Source organism: Rhamphochromis longiceps, linkage group LG5 (assembly GCF_057381845.1).
Source record: "Rhamphochromis longiceps isolate RC_006_pf linkage group LG5, R_longiceps_female_GT1.1, whole genome shotgun sequence".
Classification (NCBI taxonomy): Eukaryota; Metazoa; Chordata; class Actinopteri; order Cichliformes; family Cichlidae; genus Rhamphochromis; species Rhamphochromis longiceps.
In genome coordinates this window covers 1,301,571-1,324,736 of record NC_140561.1, presented here as the reverse complement: position 1 = coordinate 1,324,736, position 23,166 = coordinate 1,301,571, and the positions used below count along the sequence as shown (strand labels likewise).

General features: G+C 44.5%; 1 protein-coding gene across 11 annotated transcripts in view; it reads left to right on the top strand.

The window, feature by feature from the left end:
- The window catches only part of nfasca (neurofascin homolog (chicken) a), a 173,977-nt gene that overhangs the window by 89,871 nt on the left and 60,940 nt on the right, over positions 1–23,166 (top strand). For 8 of the 11 annotated variants that reach the window (XM_085405424.1, XM_085405433.1, XM_085405432.1 and 5 more), the window contains exons 5-10: positions 5,424–5,441; positions 6,431–6,536; positions 13,793–13,989; positions 14,199–14,321; positions 16,484–16,654; positions 17,311–17,358. In XM_085405424.1, the coding sequence (XP_085261550.1) occupies positions 5,424–5,441; positions 6,431–6,536; positions 13,793–13,989; positions 14,199–14,321; positions 16,484–16,654; positions 17,311–17,358 (663 nt within the window). The remainder of the gene's footprint in view (positions 1–5,423; positions 5,442–6,430; positions 6,537–13,792; positions 13,990–14,198; positions 14,322–16,483; positions 16,655–17,310; positions 17,359–23,166) is intronic. The other 3 variants (XM_085405427.1, XM_085405428.1, XM_085405434.1) reach the window with 3 other exon arrangements.

Genomic DNA, 23,166 nt, shown 5'->3' with positions numbered 1-23,166 from the left:
CTTGACAGGTTCAGAAAAGTCAAAAATAGTGAGATATCTTGCAGAGGGATGCAGCAGTCTCAAAATTGCAAAGCTTCTGAAGCGTGATCATCGAACAATCAAGCGTTTCATTCAAAATAGTCAACAGGGTCGCAAGAAGCGTGTGGAAAAACCAAGGTGCAAAATAACTGCCCATGAACTGAGAAAAGTCAAGCGTGCAGCTGCCAAGATGCCACTTGCCACCAGTTTGGCCATATTTCAGAGCTGCAACATCACTGGAGTGCCCAAAAGCACAAGGTGTGCAATACTCAGAGACATGGCCAAGGTAAGAAAGGCTGAAAGACGACCACCACTGAACAAGACACACAAGCTGAAACGTCAAGACTGGGCCAAGAAATATCTCAAGACTGTTTTTCTAAGGTTTTATGGACTGATGAAATGAGAGTGAGTCTTGATGGGCCAGATGGATGGGCCCGTGGCTGGATTGGTAAAGGCAGAGAGCTCCAGTCCCACTCAGACGCCAGCAAGGTGGAGGTGGAGTACTGGTTTGGGCTGGTATCATCAAAGATGAGCTTGTGGGGCCTTTTCGGGTTGAGGATGGAGTCAAGCTCAACTCCCAGTCCTACTGCCAGTTCCTGGAAGACACCTTCTTCAAGCAGTGGTACAGGAAGAAGTCTGCATCCTTCAAGAAAAACATGATTTTCATGCAGGACAATGCTCCATCACACGCGTCCAAGTACTCCACAGCGTGGCTGGCAAGAAAGGGTATAAAAGAAGAAAAACTAATGACATGGCCTCCTTGTTCACCTGATCTGAACCCCATTGAGAACCTGTGGTCCATCATCAAATGTGAGATTTACAAGGAGGGAAAACAGTACACCTCTCTGAACAGTGTCTGGGAGGCTGTGGTTGCTGCTGCACGCAATGTTGATGGTGAACAGATCAAAACACTGACAGAATCCATGGATGGCAGGCTTTTGAGTGTCCTTGCAAAGAAAGGTGGCTATATTGGTCGCTGATTTGTTTTTGTTTTGTTTTTGAATGTCAGAAATGTATATTTGTGAATGTGGAGATGTTATATTGGTTTCACTGGTAAAAATAAATAATTGAAATGGGCATATATTTGTTTTTTGTTAAGTTGCCTAATAATTATGCACAGTAATAGTCACCTGCACACACAGATATCCCCCTAAAATAGCTAAAACTAAAAACAAACTAAAAACTACTTCCAAAAACATTCAGCTTTGATATTAATGAGTTTTTTGGGTTCATTGAGAACATGGTTGTTGTTCAATAATAACATTATTCCTCAAAAATACAACTTGCCTAATAATTCTGCACTCCCTGTATATCCAGTAATGCACTTGTGAGATCTAAAAAGAGAAAAAAGTACTTTCAAGATAAAAATAGGGTCTGTGAAGATATGTATAGATCTGATCTATAAGTCTTGAAATGTGTATATAAAAAAAGAAATCAGCAACTTCAAATGGAGCCTCCTATTAACACTTCCTCGAGCTTCCACCTTTTGGTGAAAGTAGATGATTTTTGGTGCAATTTTGGTGCACTTATTTGATAACGTTGTACTTGGCATGTGGACCTGACTCCAAAGCTTTATATGGAGACGGCTTGTCTGCAGGAAACCAAAGCAGTCCTTTCTCAACATGATCTAACCCTGTCTGCTACCTGAGGGCCCTTTACTGAGAACACCTGCTTCCATACTACAGATGAATGTACCCACATGATCGTTCCTTGAAATGATTGGCTCTGCTCGTGCTTGCTGGGTTAGCTCAACATAGCAAAGCTACAGTGACACTTGGCAGAGCTGGTTGTAGACAGTCACACCTACATGGAGTACTTCATTTGAGTGATCAAGATGGCGCCGAGTATGGCAGCCTCGTCGCGAGCTCCCCCAAGCAACGGCTTTCTTCTGTGTTTAATTTTACTTTTCCTTTATTTTTTCACGAGCAGCACTTGTCTCCTTGTGTACGACCGACAAACCTTACTGGACATAAAAGACGGTCTTCTTATAACTTTCCGGAGTTCAAGTTTTGCAACACGGACCCTCCGTTTGCAGACCCCCCATTCATCTCACCTGAGACGCCTTTGTTCTCTGGCCCTGGAGGCCGCAAACGCCGACGCAGAGGGAGAAGATCTGGCGTTCTGGTTCGACTGAGACGGCGCACTTACAGACCACCGTTACCCAGTTTATTACTGGCTAATATGCAGTCTCTGGAGAACAAGCTGTGCGAGCTTCGGGCACGGATCTCATTCCAGCGAGAGATGCGGGACTGCTGCGTGATCTGCCTCACAGAAACCTGGCTATCGGACAAAGTACCGGACTCCGCAATACAACTACCGGGGTTCTCTGTGCACCGCGCGGACAGGTCACAGGATCTTACTGGGAAAAGCAGAGGCGGTGGTGTGTGTTTCATGATCAACAACAGCTGGTGTGATTATGCGAACGTGCACCCGGTCAAATCCTTCTGCTCACCGGACCTGGAGTACCTGATGATTAAGTGTCGGCCATTCTGGCTACCGAGGGAATTTACAGCAGTGATTATTACGGCTGTTTACATTCCCCCACAAGCCGACACTGACCGTGCACTCAGGGAACTGTACAGCGCGATCAGCAGCGAGGAAACCGCACACCCAGAGGCAGCGTTTATCACAGCCGGAGACTTTAATAAGGGAAACCTGAAGAAAGTCTCACCAAAACTCCATCAACACATCCTTTTCAACACACGTGGAAACCGGCTACTCGACCACTGTTACACCTCTTTCCGGGATGCGTACAAAGCCCTCCCCCGCGCCCCATTCGGCCAATCAGATCACCGCTCCATCCTGCTCCTGCCCGCCTACAGGCAGAAGCTGAAACAGGAAGCTCCAACCCGGAGGGCGGTGCACTGTTGGACGGACCAATCGGAGTCTGCGCTGCGGGACTGTTTTGATCACGCGGACTGGGAAATGTTTCACGTGGCCGCCAGAGACATTGATGAATACACAGACTCAGTCTGTGGATTTATCAGGAAATGCGTGGAAGATGTCGTCCCATCCAGAACAGTCAAATCCTTCCCAAATCAAAAACCCTGGATTAACGGAGATGTTCGCGCGGCACTGGCGGCACGGAACACCGCCTTTGCCTCCGCGAACACATCGGACTACAAACACGCACATTACCAACTCCGGAAGACGATCAAAGCAGCCAAACGTGAGTACAGGGACAGGGTGGAACAACAGTTTGACAACCCTCGGAGTATGTGGCAGGGACTAAACACGATCGCAGACTTTAGAGGGAAAACCAGCACACCGCAGACCACGGCCTCTCTGTGTGAGGATCTAAACGTATTCTACGCTAGATTCGACACAGCGAACACCATGAGACCGGACAGTGTGCGCACCGCGGATGACGTCAGTGCGCACACTGTGTCTGAGGAGGATGTGCGGATGTGCTTCAGGAAGGTGAACGCACGCAAAGCTACTGGTCCGGACGGGATTCCCGGCCGCGTCCTCAGGTCATGCGCGGCTCAGCTGGCTGGAGTGTTCACGCACATCTTCAACCTTTCCCTCTCTCTGTCTGTAGTCCCAGCCTGCTTCAAAATGGCCACCATCGTCCCTGTACCCAAATCCTCCACCATCTCCTCATTGAACGACTGGCGACCTGTAGCCCTGACCCCCATCGTAAGCAAATGCTTCGAGAAGCTGGTCAGGGACTTCATCTGCTCTGCACTACCCGACTCACTGGACCCTCTACAGTTTGCATACCGCCACAACAGGTCCACTGATGATGCCATAGCCCTGACACTACACACTGCCCTGTCACACCTGGAGAAGAGAGACACGTATGTGAGAATGCTGTTTGTAGATTACAGCTCAGTATTCAATACCATCGTTCCCTCGAAGCTGGACAGGAAACTGCAGGATCTAGGACTGAGCAGCTCCCTCTGCAGCTGGATCCTTAGCTTCCTGTCTGACAGACGCCAAGTGGTCAGACTGGGCAGCATCACCTCATCCCCCGTCACACTGAACACTGGTGCTCCACAGGGGTGTGTACTGAGCCCTCTCCTGTACTCACTCTACACCTACGACTGCACAGCCACTAACAGCTCCAACATCATTGTGAAGTTTGTGGACGACACTACAGTGGTGGGTCTTATCACCAACGGTGATGAGACGGCTTACAGGGAGGAGGTCAGCGCCCTGACCCACTGGTGTCAAGACAACCATCTCACCCTCAACGTCGCAAAGACAAAGGAGTTGATAGTGGACTTCCGGAGGTGCAGAGAAGTACACACCCCCATCACCATCAACGGCGCTGCTGTGGAGAGAGTGAGCAGCTTCCGGTTCCTTGGTGTACACCTGGCTGAGGATCTTACGTGGTCAGTACACACAAACAAAACAGTGAAGAAGGCGCAGAAGCGCCTCTTCTTTCTCAGGAGACTGAAAAGATTTGGCATGAACCCCCGCATCCTCAGGACCTTCTATCGCTGTGCCATTGAGAGCATCCTCACTGGATGCATCACCACCTGGTATGGCAACAGCACCGCCTACAACTGCAAAGCTCTCCAGCGAGTAGTGCGGTGCTCTGAACGGATAATTGGAGGTGAGCTTCCCTCCCTCCAAGACATCTACAGGAAGCGGTGCCTGAGGAAAGCGGGGAGGATCATCAAGGACTCCAGTCACCCCAGCATAAACTGTTCAGACTGCTTCCATCAGGAAGGAGGTTCTGCAGCATCCGGTCCCGTACCAGCAGACTGAGAGACAGCTTCTTCCATCAGGCCATCAGACTGCTGAACACTTCATAGACACCTCAGCTTCACTACTGGAACTTTAACATTATGCACTCCATACTGTACAGTAATGCCACTGTTTTGCACATGTCTCACTCTGTATATTTATATATTTTATTATTATTATTATTATTATTTTATTTTATTTTTTTACTATTTAATTTGTAAAAATGTGTATACACACACACACACACACACACACACACACACACACACACACACACACACACGTAGGAAAATATTTAGTATACACATCCAGAAATGCATACACTATTATATATTGTACATATATTTATTAGTTTCAGGTTGGCCATTCTTGTATTTTGCTCGTTTGTGTTGTTGTGTTTGCACATCTCTGTTGCTTGTGGGGCTCGCACACAAGAATTTCACTCGCATGTGCTGTACCAATGTACCTGCACATGTGATGTGACAATAAAAAGTGATTTGATTTGATTTGATTTGAATTTTTACCACTGTTAAATATTGTTGTTGACCCACTTAAAATGAGCTTAGTGGGCCAGTTGGGAACCACTGAGCTGTGTATGATAACAGCTGTAACATAGTACAATATTAATGTGTATTTGTCTCTAATATGATTAACAATCACAACTTGTGCATCTTATTCTGTTTCTCCTTGGCGTTACTTTGGACTAACAGCAAAGATCCAGCAAGACTGTAAGTATTCTAACATGTTTTTGTCCCCACGTTCAGTACAGAGCAAACCTGTTGTCCTTCACTCAGAGGGTCATATATGGTTGTTTTAACAAAGCCAGTGGCATTCTTTAAAAAAGGTCCAAACTGTAATATTAAAGCAGCGCTGTGACTCCATCAACACCGTCATGAATCCTCACTTAAGACCAGATTTGAATGCACTGGGGGATCATCATCATTGTCAAGTGCAAAGTTTAAAGTCAAGAGTACAATAAACATATTTTAACCTCATACACAGTCTAAACCTGACCAAGCAGTCGCAAGTGAAAGCAAAAGTATGCACTTAGTAAGCCAAAGTGAGCACGTGCAGTAAAAACATAAGAGCCTTCAATGTCACTCCTGCAACATCCTCTGAATAGAGGCCATATTAGGAGGCTGCACTGTTTGCATGTGCTTCTATATGACAGTCTGGGTCTTTCTGACGTGTCATTGACTTCGTTAAAAGTAAAATTGGGAAACATTCTGCTGATGACCTGACTTTGTAGGGCATGCACATTTGTGATGCAGCATGTGAAAAAGTGAGCCAAGCACAAATCAATCAAGGACATCTCAACTTTCTTTTATTTCCATCTCAGCAAATATCTCTCAAACTTAGAAAAATGGAATTTATTGAACAGTTTCTGATAAACAATGCTCTATCTAGTCCCAGGTCGTCCTTGTGGAGCCCCCCCTCACATAACATTCCCATACTAAACTCAACAGTCTAGTGTAAATGTACTAGAGTTTTCATCAGACGCTGATTTATGGGCCTGCTACAAGTGACTGTTTGTCTGTTTGCATTATTACTAAAGCACAGTAATAATAGAAAGTGTTCAACATCTTAAACATTCATAGAAAGCATCAAATGCCATACCATGATGGCTCTTTACAAATATAATGCTGTGTTTTCTTCCAGTGGATGTGATTAGGTGGTGAACCTCTACTAAAGCTACTGTCTTGTTTCTCTCTCCCAGTGAAGCAGCCCCCAACTATCATGAAACAGTCAGTAAAGAACTACATTGTGGACCCCAGAGATAACATCATCATTGAGTGTGAGGCCAAGGGCAACCCAGTGCCAACGTAAGCTCACACACACTCCCAACATGAGTCATGGTAAAAACAAAGCATCCATAAAGAACAACAAATGACACAGTGGAGTTACTTGTTTGTACACATTAAGCCAAAATGCAGATGTACTGTGTGAAAAACATTGAGGTTTTGTATATAACTTCCATGTAATCAGTTTCTCACACCATTATGGAAGGATTTTGGCACATCTTCCTGTTGCTGTGGTGCAACATTGTTGAGTGTCGTCACAGCTTTGTAGGCATTCACCTCCCGGCCGTGTTGACGTCCAGCCACGCTGTTCCACTTTGCTTGATGGATCTTGACTGGGCCGTAGACTTTCTATAGCTTTGAGCTCTGGAGACTGGCTAGGCCGCCATTTACCATGAATTATACAATATTGTCACGGCTGGGGGCAGTCGTGTGGTGTATTGAAAAAAGGATCCAAAATGCAGGCACTGGCTGGGGTGCGAGTGAGTGTTTATTTACAGCGGTGAGAAGGTGACAAAACAGGAAGAGCAGAGCGGGGAGTAAACAAACCTAAACTGGGAAAACTAAAGAACAAAACTTAAACCAGACACTCACGGGAGGAGGAGCAAAATGCACGCAGAGAGACGCAGACTGAATACCAGGTAACAGAATAATGCAGACGGACATGGACCTAAACAGACGACGCGACAGAGAGCACAGGAAAACACAGGGCTTAAATACACGGGGAGTAATCAGGGAATGGGCCACAGGAGGGAGACACAGCTGGGAGCAATTAGGCTAACGAGACAGGGGAGAGGTAAAACTGAACACACTGACATGAGACATGAACTTTCAGAATAAAACAGGAAACTAACAGACACAGTGAACCAGACAGGACACTGAACTTGACAGGCAGACTCATGAGCAGACACAATAACACCATGGACAGACAGAGGGAACACAGAGAAGTGGAAGCAGGCAGGCAAAGAACAGAAACCTAACAAATGGCAAAATCACAACAGAATACACACTCGGAATGAACAAAAGCATAAAGAAACACAAAACAGTCCTCAGACTCAGGACCATGACAAATAAATTCCATTTGTGAATCATTGCACCAAAAGCTGCCACCATGTCACCGAGCTTCTTGCTGATGGTCTTGTCCATTCCAGTCTTATGTGGGTCTACAGTCTTGTGACATACTTTGACAGCTCTTCGTCCTTGCCCATGGTGATGGAGAGGTTGGAATGGAAGAAAATGCTCCTGTGGACAGGTGTGCTTTATACATACACTGAACAAAAATATAAACGCAACACTTTTGTTTTTGCTCCCATTCCCCATGGGATGGACGTAGAGACCTAAAATTCATTCCAGATACACAATATAACCATCCCTCCCAAACAGTGGTCACAAATCAGTCCAAATGTGTGGTAGTGGGCACATCTGCTATATTGAGATAATCCATCCCACCTCACAGGTGTGCCACATCAGGATGCTGATCTGACATCATGAGTAGTGCACAGGTGTACCTCAGACTGCCCACAACAAAAGGCCACCCTGGAATGTGCAGTTTTGTCTCACAGCAAAATGCCACAGATGCCACAAGCAATGAGGGAGCGTGCAATTGGCATGCTGACAGCAGGAATGTCAACCAGATCTGTCGCCCGTGCATTGAATGTTCATTTCTCAACCATAAGCCGTCTCCACAGGCGTTTCAGAGAATATGGCAGCACATCCAACCGGCCTCACAACCGCAGACCTCGTGTAACCACACCAGCCCAGGACCTCCACATCCAGCAGGTTCACCTCCAAGATCGTCTGAGACCAGCCACCCAGACAGCTGCTGGAACAATTGGTTTGCACAACCAAACAATTTCTGCACAAACTGTCAGAAACAGTCTCAGGGACGCTCAACTGCATGCCCGTCGTCCTCATCGGGGTCTTGACCTGACTCCAGCTCGTCGCCGTAACAGACTTGTGTGGGCAAATGCTCACATTCGATGGCGTCTGGCACGTTGGAGAGGTGTGCGCTTCACGGATGAATCATGGTTCACATTGTTCAGGGCAGATGGCAGCTGAGAATGTCCCAGTTCTTGCATGGCCAGCATACTCACCGGACATGTCACCCATTGAGCATGTTCGGGATGTGCTTGACCGGCGTATACGACAGCGTGTACCAGTTCCCACGAATATCCAACAACCTCGCACAGCCATTGAAGTGGAGTGGACCAACATTCCACAGGCCACAATTGACAATCTGATAGACTCCATGCGACGATGTGTTGCACTGCATGAGGCAAATGGTGGTCACACCAGATACTGACCGGTTCTGGGTCCCCAGACCCCCAATAGCGCAAAAAACTGCACATTCCAGGGTGGCCTTTTGTTGTGGGCAGTCTGAGGTACACCTGTGCACTACTCATGATGTCAGATCAGCATCCTGATGTGGCACACCTGTGAGGTGGGATGGATTATCTCAATATAGCAGATGTGCCCACTACCACACATTTGGACTGATTTGTGACCACTGTTTGGGAGGGATGGTTATATTGTGTATCTGGAATGAATTTTAGGTCTCTACGTCCATCCCATGGGGAATGGGAGCAAAAACAAAAGTGTTGCGTTTATATTTTTGTTCAGTGTATAATGAGATTGGACGAGGAGTTTTTGTAATGGATTGACTGATTACAGTCTCTGTGCCACTGAGCCAGTCTGTGGGAACCAGAATTCTGGCTGGTTTGTAGGGGATCAATACTTGTTTCACTCAGTGACATCCACTTCAATATATAACCTTTATGTAATGTGCTTTTTCTGGATTTTTGGTTGATATTCTGTCTCTCTCCATTAAAATTGCACTACCATAAAAATTAGAGCTTGTTCATTTCTGTATCAGTGAGCAAACTTACAAATTACCGTCTTTACTGTCATAGAACAAGAACAATATTCTATGTAAGCATTCTACTTTTTTACTCCTGCTACTTTAATACTGTTTATTCTCTGGTCCAGCTGATGGTGGCCAGCTGAAGCGGTGACTCAGGAGCAACATCAAAGGGCCACAGGGAATAGTTATGGACAAAAGGCTTTTATATGGACACATGTGCACTTTTTATGTTGCAACAGGGAGGAAACGGAAGTCTGGGAACTGCACAGGTCTAGAGAAGCAGGCTCAAGGGGACAGACATAAGTTAGTCCAGGTGATTTTTTGCAGAGGATTTCAAAAAGGATTTCCCCACGAGGGAAGACGCTGTTGAAGGGTAAGCAGGCAGGTTGTAGAGGTGAGTATAATAATCTAGCAGAGACTGGGCTGCAGAGCTGGTTTATTTATACTGCAGCTGATGAGGCTGACAAGGGAGTGGAGAGGCTCCAAGCACCACCCAAAGGCTTGTACAAGACCTCAACCTTTCCTAGGCTCAGAGAGTTAAAAACATACACAGTCCATTGGCAGACTATGGCAATCCTCCCTACTCAAAGGCCATCTACAGGCCGAGTACCGGACTGCACCACCTGAGACCTAGTGAAGTCTGTGATGAGGGAACCACAGATGAGGAACCTTCTCAGGTTCCTACCCTTCCAGGTGACGAGGTCAGTCAGAGGAGACATCAAGGGCTTATAGTCTCAGCCGGCATACAACACAGTAATGGCATGTGTAGAACAACTGTAGAACGGTAAAAGTTCACCAGCACCGACTGATTCCTCCTTAAACCCTTGAAAAAGTGCAGCTGCTGCTGGGCCGTCTCCACAACAGGGGTTGAAAGAGCCTCAGAGATGTGAGATCTTAAAAGGTTTGGGTCAAGGAAAAGCCAGAAGAGAGCATTGGAGTAAATTATGGGAACCACAAGATACAGACGTTTGGATCAATAAAGCCATCCATGGTTTTAGATTAATCTGTTTACAATTCAGCTCTGCTCAGCACCGAGGCTCATACACAAATGAGCTGTCACATTGGTTTACAGTGTTTGTACCTTTCTCTGTCCCGCTGTTGCTCTGGAGCATTTGATGCCTCACACACGGGGATGAGGCTTAAAGGAATAGCTAACACCAAGTCACACCTCTGTAAGTCAAACTCAGACCAGGCCTAAACACAAACACAGACACCACTGCTTACATCACTGGGTGTATGGGCAGCTCAGAGCAGTGGTTCATTGTTTCACTGGAGACAGGAAGATTTTTGTGTTCACACAGATAAGTACACAACCTCACAAACAGCCACTCAGAGCCACTACGCCATGTGCACATGCTGTGTCTCCTCTGCTTCAGTAATGCACATGGTGGACATGGATCATTCACCAAAAAGGATTGTTCACTTACTTGCAATCAGTCTCTAACTACATAACACACACACACTCTCTCCTGGTTCGGTGCTCTGTGCTGCACCACAAACAGGCCGAGCACAGCTGTTACTTGCTGAAAAACAACAGGAAGCTTTACTTGTAAATCCCCACGCCTCACTAAAACTGGAGCTGACTTCCTCACTAACCAACCACACGGATTAAAGTATTACTAAACGCACGTGCAGACTGTGTGGTGGATATTTGTACTGCCATCATATAACAGTTGAGTAATATACAGTCATGTGAAAAATACATCTTCTTTTAATTGTAGGGTTTTGTTTATTAGGACTGAATCAGGTCCTTAGACGATACTAAAACAGAATGAAATAGAACCACATGTTCCAATGGATAAAGATGCTTTCTCCTGGTAGATTTTCCAAAGAAGCCATGCTTGGTTAGTCTTTATCAAACTGTACTGTACCTTTGAACGTACTAAGATGTAGCCTCTGGAGTTCTTGCAGTTTCTCTGAGCGTTGTGTGACCTCAGGGTGACCTTGGTTGGTATGTATATCCTGGGAGGCTTGATTTCCATTTGTGCACGATCACTCTCACTGTTGAATGAGGGACTTTTATTTGTTCTGGAAATCGTGTTGTGTCCATGTTGGGCAGCACCAGTTGCATCACTAAGATTATTTCTGTGGTCTTTCCTTTTTAGCATACCAGAAAACTGCCAAACGTCGGCTTTTATACAGGTGGTCCCAGTGTACATGTCACGTATTGGTTTCTTCTGAACAGTTAGTCGAGTGCATTGATCAGCAGTACCTTATGTCACCTGGTAACAAGCAGAGAACTTTGGCATTTCTGCTTGTTAAACAATGAAAAGATCATTATCACAGTGTTAGTGTGTCCTTGGTGTCTGATGTGTTTAATATAAACAGCCTTAGCTTGCAATGGTGTGGTGAAATTGTGCTTTTTTACAAACACACTACAAAATAGACTAGACAGAGGTAGTTAAAAACAAACAAAATGTATACACACACAAGCTGTTATACGACAACATTGGGTAAAGAAATTGTACAGTGCAGTCCTGAGTGGACAAAAAGGAGAAAATACTGAGTAAAAGTCAAAATGTGGACGTTCTAAGCAACGTGAAGCAAAGTGCAACATTTAGCATCGACATGAAGCATGTGAACATGTGCGTGTGACAAATACAGGCTCATCATCATCATCATCATCATGTCGTCTCCACTGAAGTTTCAGCTCAAATGAAAAAGCAAAACATACGTCTAAACAATCAGACACTTTCAGAGAAAAACGTATAAATAATGTAAAACACAAACAAAAAATCTAATTTGAGTTAGATTTTTTTCCTTTTATTATTTGGAGAGCTGCCAAGGCTGGACTGGGACAAAAAATCGGCCCGGGCATTTTGACTAGAGACCGGCCCACCAGGATAAAGATTGAAAACGTGACGTCATTCAGGGGTAAAACCACAAAGGATTCTGGGAACTCGTGGCAAGAGGTACTAGCGCACGCAGGCTTTCAATTGAAATCAGTTACACAGCGATAAAAAGAAACACAAAAATGGCAAGAAGCTGTTGTATTATTAACTGCAATAGCCGGTCGCATGACAGCCACGGGAAGCTGACGGGTAAAGAGATCGTTTTTTTTTTATCGGATTACGTCGTTGAAGAGAAATTTTTTAAGCCATGTTTCCGAAGTAACAAAGAGGCGACGGATGGTCTGGATATACCAAATATAACGTCTCAGAACCCTCCAGCTCACAGGTTAGTCTGCTCCAAGCATTCCCACAAAGGTCAGTCTGCTGTTGTAGTTAATGCGTCATTTTTCTTAACATAATTGGTGATATAGGTTACAAGCAAGTCTGGCGCTGAACAGAAATTGTCGCGCTATGCTCCTTTGTTTATTGTGCATAAATAGTGAATTGTCCTGACACAATATTGCGTTTCGCTTCTGTTATTATGGTACATTGACAAAAACATATACTTTTATTCACAGGATAAAACAGTTGTTTTGTATCACTAATTGTCCAGTACGATTACAGCATACAATATTATTGTCACTGCTACATTTCTGTGATGCTACCAGAAATTATTTCCACTACTAATTAATTACCGTTGAGCTCAAAGGTCCTATTAATAAACGGTTAAGGAATGTGTATTTATGACGACGATTTGTGAGACTGGTAAACTTATGATACGTACGATGGTCTTTACTTTCTACACGGTGCATTTCAAGGTCCTGCACCCATCCGTCGGTAAACTGTACCTGGGCTTGTTGCAGTGACCTGAAGTTACTAAACTTCATGAGTGTATGCACTCACTCCAAGAACCGTATAATTATAAATATGAGCGTGGTGAAAGTTGGGCAGCACGCTGACGTCTTTTGTCCACTCTGTGTGCTCGTAAGGGTCTGACCCTTTCACTCCTTTGATTTTTTCCTCGTATCTTTTCTTTGTCTTTTCATGGAGTCTGTCTTTGTACGGACCGGCATTGTTCTCCTTTTGTTTTGTACATTCCTTTTTTGTGCGGCAAAGAAAAAACAAGAAGGTATTGGAACCGGAGAATGAACGTTTTGCGGTGCTGCAAATGCTTGCATTTGATGCGGTACTTGGATTGTTTTGCCACGAGTTCCCGGCATGCAATGCGCGAAAATCACATGATTGCTAAACAAGGGGGCGGGTGCATCCGGCCTCCTCGGCTGTAATTGGTCCAGCCCAGAGTCGATCATGACCAATTGGCCAATCCAACACCTTTCATTATATATACCCTTACTATAAAAAAAAAAAAAAAATCCATCGGCCCATAAAAACAAAAAATCTCCAGCGGCCCACCGGGCAAATGCCCGGTATGCCCGATGGCCAGTCCAGCTATGAGAGCTGCTGTTTATTTGTGGTTATATTTTGCCCGGTGTTTCCTGCCTCAGTGTGGTTACACATAGATAATGTCTGCTCTTGGAAAACAAGGTTATAAGAGATATAATTCTTTGATTTCTTCAACTAAATCTTAGGTTTTCATGGCGAAGAAATGGGAAGTTTTTCAATATTGGGAAAGATCCCAGGGTGACGATGCGAAAACGCTCGGGAACCCTGGAGATTGGCTTCCGCAGCGGAGGTCGGCCAGAGGACTACGAGGGAGAATACCAGTGTTTTGCCACCAATGACTTTGGAGTGTCTCTGTCCAACAAAATCCTGCTCCGGGTCTCCAGTAAGATCACAGAACACACTAATTGCTGTTTACATGTCATTCATTCATTTGTGATATGCAGAACACACCCCTTGAAACTTTGGAGTAATAAGTGGATTCATGGATGGTGACAGATATCTATCTGCACCAACAGCTCAGTGCTAATTGTATTTCTTATATTTTCAACTAGTAGCTGAATCCTGTTGTTCATATTTCCCCCAATCCTCCAGAGGCTCCTCTGTGGCCTAAGGAGGTGCTGGAGCCAGTATCTGTGACTGAAGGCTCCGCACTGGTTCTACCTTGCAACCCCCCACCAGGTCTGCCTCCTCCGTTCACCTTCTGGATGGACAGCAGTGAGTTTCAAACTCCCCCAATCACTAAACCCTTTTCTTTTTTGTAGCATGTGGTATCTGTTTCCTCGCTGTTAGAGAGACACTTGTAGGAATCTGAACCCAGACTGGCTTCACCTATCAGTCATTCATTCTTAGGGATAACCTGATTGCTTTGTTAAAGTTCTTCAGCACAGCTAGCTTGATGTATGAGGTGCATTTTATTTAGGACTCCTGTGTTTTTTCTGATTCCCGGCGCCTCGTGCTGCTCTGGTCCTTAGGCTTAGGCTTCTCTGCACAAGTTCATGCCACTGTTAGCTGACAGAGCAGGCCTCATGTTCAGCCATTAGCTGTTTTACAGCCAGAGGCAAGAAGCTATTTAGTTGAACAATACCAATTTTTATTCAGTCAAGTCTATAATTCTCTATGTAAAACTGAAACTGAAATATAGACTGGACATTTGTCCTGCTTGGAAACTGACATTGCTGTAAATGGCTGTTAACCTGAACTGACCTGTTCACCATAAAGCTTGTGACACAAACACAGTCATAAACAAACAACAGGAAGCCAGAGCAGACACACCGATGCATCATTAGGATTGCTGGCCCAGCTGCTGATTGGTCCTGGGGCTCTGTGTTAACAGTCAGATGGGTTATGTCACCCATCGCACACTTACAATGGGGGATGCTTCGCCTTGACATCTGTGTGGGTGTACTGGAGGATTGTCTGTAGTGACTGTAGAATAACACATCAGCATCCCACATAGCAGGCAGGTCTGGCCCAATTGTGGTTTGGTGTATGTGGCCCAGGCTCACAGAAAACAGCTCTGGCCTGGATCCAGCATCAAGCTGGCACTTCTGACTGTTTGTGAGTGTACACTTTATCCAAAACCTAGTGAGGGTTTACTCATGTTTACCACCGGGTGGCTGTAGCTCAGGCGGTAGAGCAGGTCATCTAGTGATCGGAAGGTTAGTGGTTTGATCCCTGGTTCCTCCAGTTTGCATAAAAGTGTATAAATGTAGTTAGGAAGCACTCAGTTTATGGAAAGGGTGTGAATGTGGTATGTTGTATAGAGTGCTTTGAGTAATCCAGGAGAGTAGAAAAGTGCTATGTAACAATCAGTCTGAACAGAGTTTCGTCATGTTACTTTTGCACTATTATGTTCTGGCACATGTTGTTATTACACGGCTTGATTAAGGTACACATTAGGCTGACATCTGGGCCCAGAGTTGAAACTGTTCTGGGCCAGCACAGGACCAGCAGTGTGTCTGCAACACGAGCCATGTGCTGGCTCGTGTGTGGGCCACCTCTGGCAAACCAGATCTGGGCCACCAAAGGGCCGTCATTGTTTGCACTATGTGGGCCATGTGTAAGCACATTGTGTGGGGCAGATCTGGGCCATACCAGTTTTGCTTGAGCTGATGTTGATTTGAGTTATATGTGAAAATAGAAGCAGCAAACTGTCTCCAGTAGCCCTGAAGAGATTGTTACTTCTGTGTTTGTAGGTTGACATTTTGGCTTTTCCAGAGATCACTTATGTGTCATGGTAATACTTCAAGCAGCTATATATGAATGACACAACAAAGCATATAATACCAAGCAGAGTCCATGCAACAACGAAAATATTGGGTGCAAATATTGGACCTAACAAAAAATTGTTGGAAAGATAACTTTGTCACACGTCAGGACGCTTTTAAGGAGTGACATCATTGTGTTTTAACTGAATTGGAAGTTTAAACGACATCAAAACGTTGGATAACCATCTGTTGCACTCAGTCTAGTTGAGAAATGTCGTCAAACTCTAGATCAAACATAGACATACTTGTGGCAAATATAGAAGTGGTCTGTATTTGTTTTATTAGTCCCAGCTGCTCAGATGACATGGCCCCTCTTTGCATTCTTTCACTGCAAGAGGAAATCTTGCATAGGTATTAAAAAATGGAAGGAAGGCACTTTGACTCAACCAGATTTAAAAATAAAGACATGTCTGTTTAATGACCTGGAAGGACCACTTTAGAGCCAAAAACCTGTTTTACATCTTTTCAGGTACACGCTGAGCTGCCCAGATCCAATCTAGCATTGAACATTATTGAACTTGCAGCTGATATATGAAATCCTAAACTTATCGATGTGGTTTCATTCCTTCTCTCTTATTCTTCATTTCTGTCTGTTCTTGTGACCTTGAGATATGAGTCCAATCCCTCAGGATAAACGAGTGTCCATGGGTCTTAATGGAGACCTCTACTTCTCCAATGTTTTGGCCCAAGATGCAAACACAGACTACAGCTGTAAAGCTCGCTTTCTGTTCACACACACCATCCAGGAGAAGAACCCATACAAACTCAAAGTTCAGACCAGTAAGTATGCAACACACACACACACACACACGCACACACGCACACACGCACACAAACACACACACACACACACACACACACACACACACACACACACACACACACACACACACACACACACACACAAACTAATTACGAGTTGGATCCTGAAGCAGTCAGTTGCCAAAGTGATTATTGCTGTTGTGTCGTTAGAGCTGCTGTTTCCTGCTAAACTCTTATCTGCTTTGTCTGTTTTGAACACATACACTACTTTAACCCAAGTAGAGTAAGACCCCATCTATCTAACTGGAGAGGATGTTATGACATGTCATGCACGAAACCATAACCTTTGTGATGATTTCCTAATGCTGCCTCTGAAAGACCAGATTGTGAAATGTTGGATCGTTCTTCCAACAGTTTGTTTGAACATTGTTACACTGAACATTGTTACATTGAACATTGTTACACTGAACATTGTTACATTGAACATTGTTACATTGAACATTGTTACACTGAACATTGTTACATTGAACATTGTTACACTGAACATTGTTACATTGAACATTGTTACATTGAACATTGTTACATTGAACATTGTTACATTGAACATTGTTGTCAGGTTGTGTGAGTGTTTTTATGCAGATTGATGTGCCACTGTGTGTGCCTCTTGTTTCTAGAGGAGCCATACAATGACACATCTTACAATGCCTCTGAGCCCCACGGTGGTGAGTTTCCTCTTCCTATAAGGACAGCTCGGTTTCCTGTTCACCTCCTAAGGGTGTAACGTGGTGCTAACCTTCTGACTCACTGAAGCTCAGTCTAACCTCCTAACTGCTCTTTACATGTGTAGAAGTGGGTTAGTTTCATACTGAATGATACGTTTGGGTTGCTTTATTGTGTTTCTCTTAATGTTGGCTGTTTTTTAACTATTTTAATAATGATGTAAAGACAATAACAAGCTACAACCTAACTACCTATAGCTAAAGCAAATAACACCTATTATCCCATAGTGCCGAATGCCAAAATCTAGGATATAGATTTTAAGCTAGATTTTAGTTGTTTGTTGTAGTCAGTGTATTGACTGTAAGAGTAATATGAAGCTTAAAGACTTTGGTGACTACGAAGACCCACATGGATCAGAAACACAGAGGGTTGTATGACTGAGAGGAAGGCCAAACCCTGATGTGGCAGTATAGAGCACAATGCGTAGCAGCTTGAACATGACAATGCTTCTAACATTTCAGTAGTATGTACTATAGAAATAGAAGGTGGCAATAGAGGCTCAGTGAACAGATCTTCCATCACATTCCTGTGTCTGACTTTGTGCCCACCTCCTGTGTTCCTTGCAGTTTGCCACTCATTTAGTCAAAAATAGATATGATGCATATATTTAGTGATGTGGAGGGGGAAGCTGCTTGTAAAATACACTGCTGCACATTGAACCTGGTTAACAATGTATTCATTTCTTCAGTACTTGACAATGACTGTCTGAAATTTGAGAATGGAGTGCTTTGATTGGCCAGTGGCAGCCCAGTGTTTGGGTGGCTTTAGATGGACGGGTTGCTGATTGCCTCAGTTTCAAATCCACTAATGTAAACAAGAGACAGTTTTTAAACTAAGTTTGTAATTAATCACTTTTGAAAGACTTTCTCACCTGGAGATTAGATAGGTGCTGGAATATGGTGGCAGTGTGTTCTTAGTAATGGTACATGGGATGCTCTCCTTAACCAGAAACATCAATGAAGGTAATGACCAATAGACTGAAAACTCACACTCCTGAGATGGGAACATTGGAGCTCGTAACTGAGGAATGCTTTGAGAAAGACGTGTGGCTGTGGAGATCTTTGAGTTCCATTAGTTGTCGGTGTGTTGGTGGTTCTTTGTGTCTGGGGGTGGGCGTCCGGGTACACACCGGCTCACTCCTTGGCGGCTGCTTGTCGGGGCCTGGGGCCTGGGGCTCGCTCGGGCCCCCTTTGGAGGTGGGGTGCCCCCGGCCTCTCGGCCTGGGGCTCGGTCACTCAGGCGCAGCTGGGGGCCGGCGGAGCTCACGGGCGCGTCACTGCAACTCCCCCTGACTTCTGCTCCGCGGCTGCTGGGCGAGCCCTCATCTGGGACTCTCCTCAGCTCTTACTGGAATAGTGGCGCGGCTGCCCCTCTGTTGGTCTTCCATGGTCTCTTGTGTTCTGGGGGCCTCTGGATGTCTAGAGTTTTGATCTCCTCCATACCCGCTTCACACCCTGGAGGACGGGGCTGTGGCCCCCCCACACTCCCTAGCAGATCATTACATGGAGAAACCTTTGGAATGCAAGCATGCTGATCCACACAGGTATGCACACATGGGTATTCACAGACGCGGACTAAAGCTTTCTTGGCTGCTACCTCAAAGCACACTGTGCGCTGTCTATCTTGCGTGCTGCACAATATCGTTTATTATTTAGTAAATATTGATATCTATGACTAGCTAGTTTATTGTGATGGTGCTTTGTTTTCTCTATTATTATGTTGCTCTTTGTTGTTTGCTGTCTCCTCTGTTTGTTTTTTTTGTTTGTTTGTTTTTTTCTCCATACAGGTGACCCAGGAGTTCTTTTTTTTTTTTTTCTCTCTCTCTCTTCCCCCCCCTTCTCACCGTCTCTTCTCCCCTTTGGTTTTCTTTCTTTCTCTCCCCCTCTTTCTCTCATTCATTCCCCCTGTCCTATTTATTAAAAACAAAAAAAAAAAAAAAAAAAAATGACAAAGGATGAACTGAAGCTCTGCCATCACGTAATGTCGCATACTGCTGTTTCTGATGTCATTTAAAAAAAAAAAAAAAGAAAAAAAAAAAAAAAAAGAAACACAGAGGGTTGTATGACTGAGAGGAAGGCCAAACCCTGATGTGGCAGTATAGAGCACAATGCGTAGCAGCTTGAACATGACAATGCTTCTAACATTTCAGTAGTATGTACTATAGAAATAGAAGGTGGCAATAGAGGCTCAGTGAACAGATCTTCCATCACATTCCTGTGTCTGACTTTGTGCCCACCTCCTGTGTTCCTTGCAGTTTGCCACTCATTTAGTCAAAAATAGATATGATGCATATATTTAGTGATGTGGAGGGGGAAGCTGCTTGTAAAATACACTGCTGCACATTGAACCTGGTTAACAATGTATTCATTTCTTCAGTACTTGACAATGACTGTCTGAAATTTGAGAATGGAGTGCTTTGATTGGCCAGTGGCAGCCCAGTGTTTGGGTGGCTTTAGATGGACGGGTTGCTGATTGCCTCAGTTTCAAATCCACTAATGTAAACAAGAGACAGTTTTTAAACTAAGTTTGTAATTAATCACTTTTGAAAGACTTTCTCACCTGGAGATTAGATAGGTGCTGGAATATGGTGGCAGTGTGTTCTTAGTAATGGTACATGGGATGCTCTCCTTAACCAGAAACATCAATGAAGGTAATGACCAATAGACTGAAAACTCACACTCCTGAGATGGGAACATTGGAGCTCGTAACTGAGGAATGCTTTGAGAAAGACGTGTGGCTGTGGAGATCTTTGAGTTCCATTAGTTGTGAGCTTCAGGTGGGCCGACTGTTCGGTACCACACAGCTCCCGGTTTGGCCCTTTGACTCTGTCTGTGATTGGTTGGGGTGAGAGAAGGAAGACAGGATAAAGACATGCTGTGGAAGAGAGACAGAGGTTAATAACAGATATGATTCAATGCAGAGAGGTCTGTTAACACATAGTGAGTGAGAAAGGTGACTGGAAAGGAAAAACTCAATGCATCATGGGAATCCCCGGCAGCCTACGTCTATTGCAGCATAACTAAGGGAGGATTCAGGGTCACCTGGTCCAGCCCTAACTATATGCTTTAGCAAAAAGGAAAGTTTGAAGCCTAATCTTGAAAGTAGAGATAGTGTCTGTCTCCTGAATCCAAACTGGAAGCTGGTTCCACAGAAGAGGGGCCTGAAAACTGAAGGCTCTGCCTCCCATTCTACTTTTAAATACTCTAGGAACAACAAGTAGGCCTGCAGAGCGAGAGCGAAGTGCTCTAATAGGGTGATATGGTACTACAAGGTCATTAAGATAAGATGGGGCCTGATTATTTAAGACCTTGTATGTGAGGAGCAGGATTTTGAATTCTGGATTTAACAGGAAGCCAAAACAGGAGAAATCTGCTCTCTCTTTCTAGTCCCTGTCAGGACTCTTGCTGCAGCATTTTGGATCAGCTGAAGGCTTTTCAGGGAGTTTTTAGGACATCCTGATAATAATGAATTACAGTAGTCCAGCCTGGAAGTAATAAATGCATGAACTAGTTTTTCAGCGTCACTCTGAGACAGGATATTTCTAACTTTAGAGATGTTGCACAAATGGAAGAAAGCAGTCTTACATATTTGTTTAATATGTGCATTGAAGGACATGTCCTGGTCAAAAATGACTCCAAGGTTCCTCACAGCGTTACTGGAGGTCAAGGTAATGCCATCCAGAGGAAGAATCTGGTTAGATACCATATTTCTAAGCTTTTCAGAGCCGAGTAATAATAATGGATTGCATTTATATAGCGCTTTTCGGGACCCCTCAAAGCACTTTACAATTCCACTATTCATTCACTCTCACACACTGGTGGAGGCAGCTACAGTTGTAGCCACAGCTGCCCTGGGGCAGACTGACAGAGGCGAGGCTGCCATATTGTGCCATCGGCCCCTCTGGCCAACACCAGTAGGCGGTAGGTGAAGTGTCTTGCCCATGGACACAACGACCGAGACTGTCCGAGCCAGGGCTCGAACCGGCAACCTTCCGATTACAAGACAACTCTTGAGCCACGATCGCCCCAGTACAATAACCTCAGTTTGATCTGAATTAAATGGTAAATGGTCTGTATTTGTAAAGCGCTTTACTTGGTCCTAAGGACCCCAAAGCGCTTTACACTATACACAATCATCCACACATTCACACACACATTCACACACTGAATTAAGAAGCAGAAAGTTAGCGGCCATCCAGGTCTTTATGTCTTTAAGACATTCCTGCAGTTTAACTCATTGGTGTGTGTTATCTGGCTTCATGGACAGGTACAGCTGGGTGTCATCTGCATAGCAGTGTAAATGTATGCTATGTCTTCTAATGATGCTGCCTAAGGGAAGCATGTATAATGTAAACAGAATTGGTCCTAGCACTGAACCCTGTGGAACTCCATAATTAACCTCAGTGTGTGAAGAGGACTCTCCATTTACATGCACAAACTGGAGTCTATTAGATAGATATGATACAAACCACTGCAGTGCAGTACCTGTAATACCTACAGCATGTTCTAATCGCTCTAATAGGATATTATGGTCGACAGTATCGAATGCTGCACTAAGGTCTAGCAGGACAAGCACAGAGATGAGTCCACTGTCAGAGGCCATAAGAAGATCATTTGTAACCTTCACTAAAGCTGTTTCTGTGCTGTGATGAGCTCTGAAACCTGACTGAAACTCTTCAAATAAACCTCTGCAGATGATCTGTTAGCTGTTTGACAACTACTCTTTCAAGGATGTTTGATATGAAAGGAAGGTTGGAGATTGGCCTATAATTAGCTAAGACTGCTGGGTCTAGAGATGGCTTTTTGAGTAAAGGTTTAACTACAGCCAGCTTGAAGGCCTGTGGTACATAGCCGATCATTAGAGATAGGTTGATCATATTTAAGATTGAAGAATTAATTAACGGCAGGACTTCTTTGAGCAGTTTTGTAGGAATGGGGTCTAAAAGACACGTTGATGGTTTGGAGGAAGTAATACTTGTAGTAAACATGACTATAGTGGTTTGAAAACATGAGAATATCATCCAAGTAGACAAAGATGAAGCAATTAAGGAAGTCCCAAAGCACATTATTTACCAACGCCTGGAAGACAACCAGAGCATTGGTAAGTCCACGTGGTGGGACAGGGTAGATGCCCCAGGTGAGTATAGAAGGTAGTCTTCCACTCTTCGCAATGGGATCGTAGATGTTTCGCAAAGATTGTGGCTCTTTGCAGAAGAAGTTAAAAGGGAGAAGATAACAGATGTAAAGGTTGTTTGTTTTTAACAATTCAAACCTCTAAAGTTAATGCAAGAAATCCAGCTCCCAGGAAATAGGACGAGGGTGGGATGATGTCAGCAGCTAATGAATGGTGGGTGTGTTTTTCCATTGGCTCGTGTTCTGATTTGGTGAGACTGTATAGGCAGCTTAGGGGCAGAGATCAGGCACCAGGTAAGGATGTCAATAACACAATTGTATGGTTGCTGGGAGGCAGCGAGAGCCAATCGTGATGTTCAGTCAGGATGGAAGACAAATGTGGACCCTCTAAACCGATCATTAAGACAACAGCTTCTCCTGGAGGAAACATAGACTGCAGACCAAAGTCATCACAACTCTTGCAGCCAAATGCAGGACACTGAAGTAAAAGTTTAACAGGTACAGAAGAAAAACACGTAATATAAGTAATACAAAGAAGTATTTTCTGAATGGAGTTGGCAGAGGGACAGGCAGATAATTCACTCAGATGAAGATTCAGGTGGATTTCCTGAATTATCC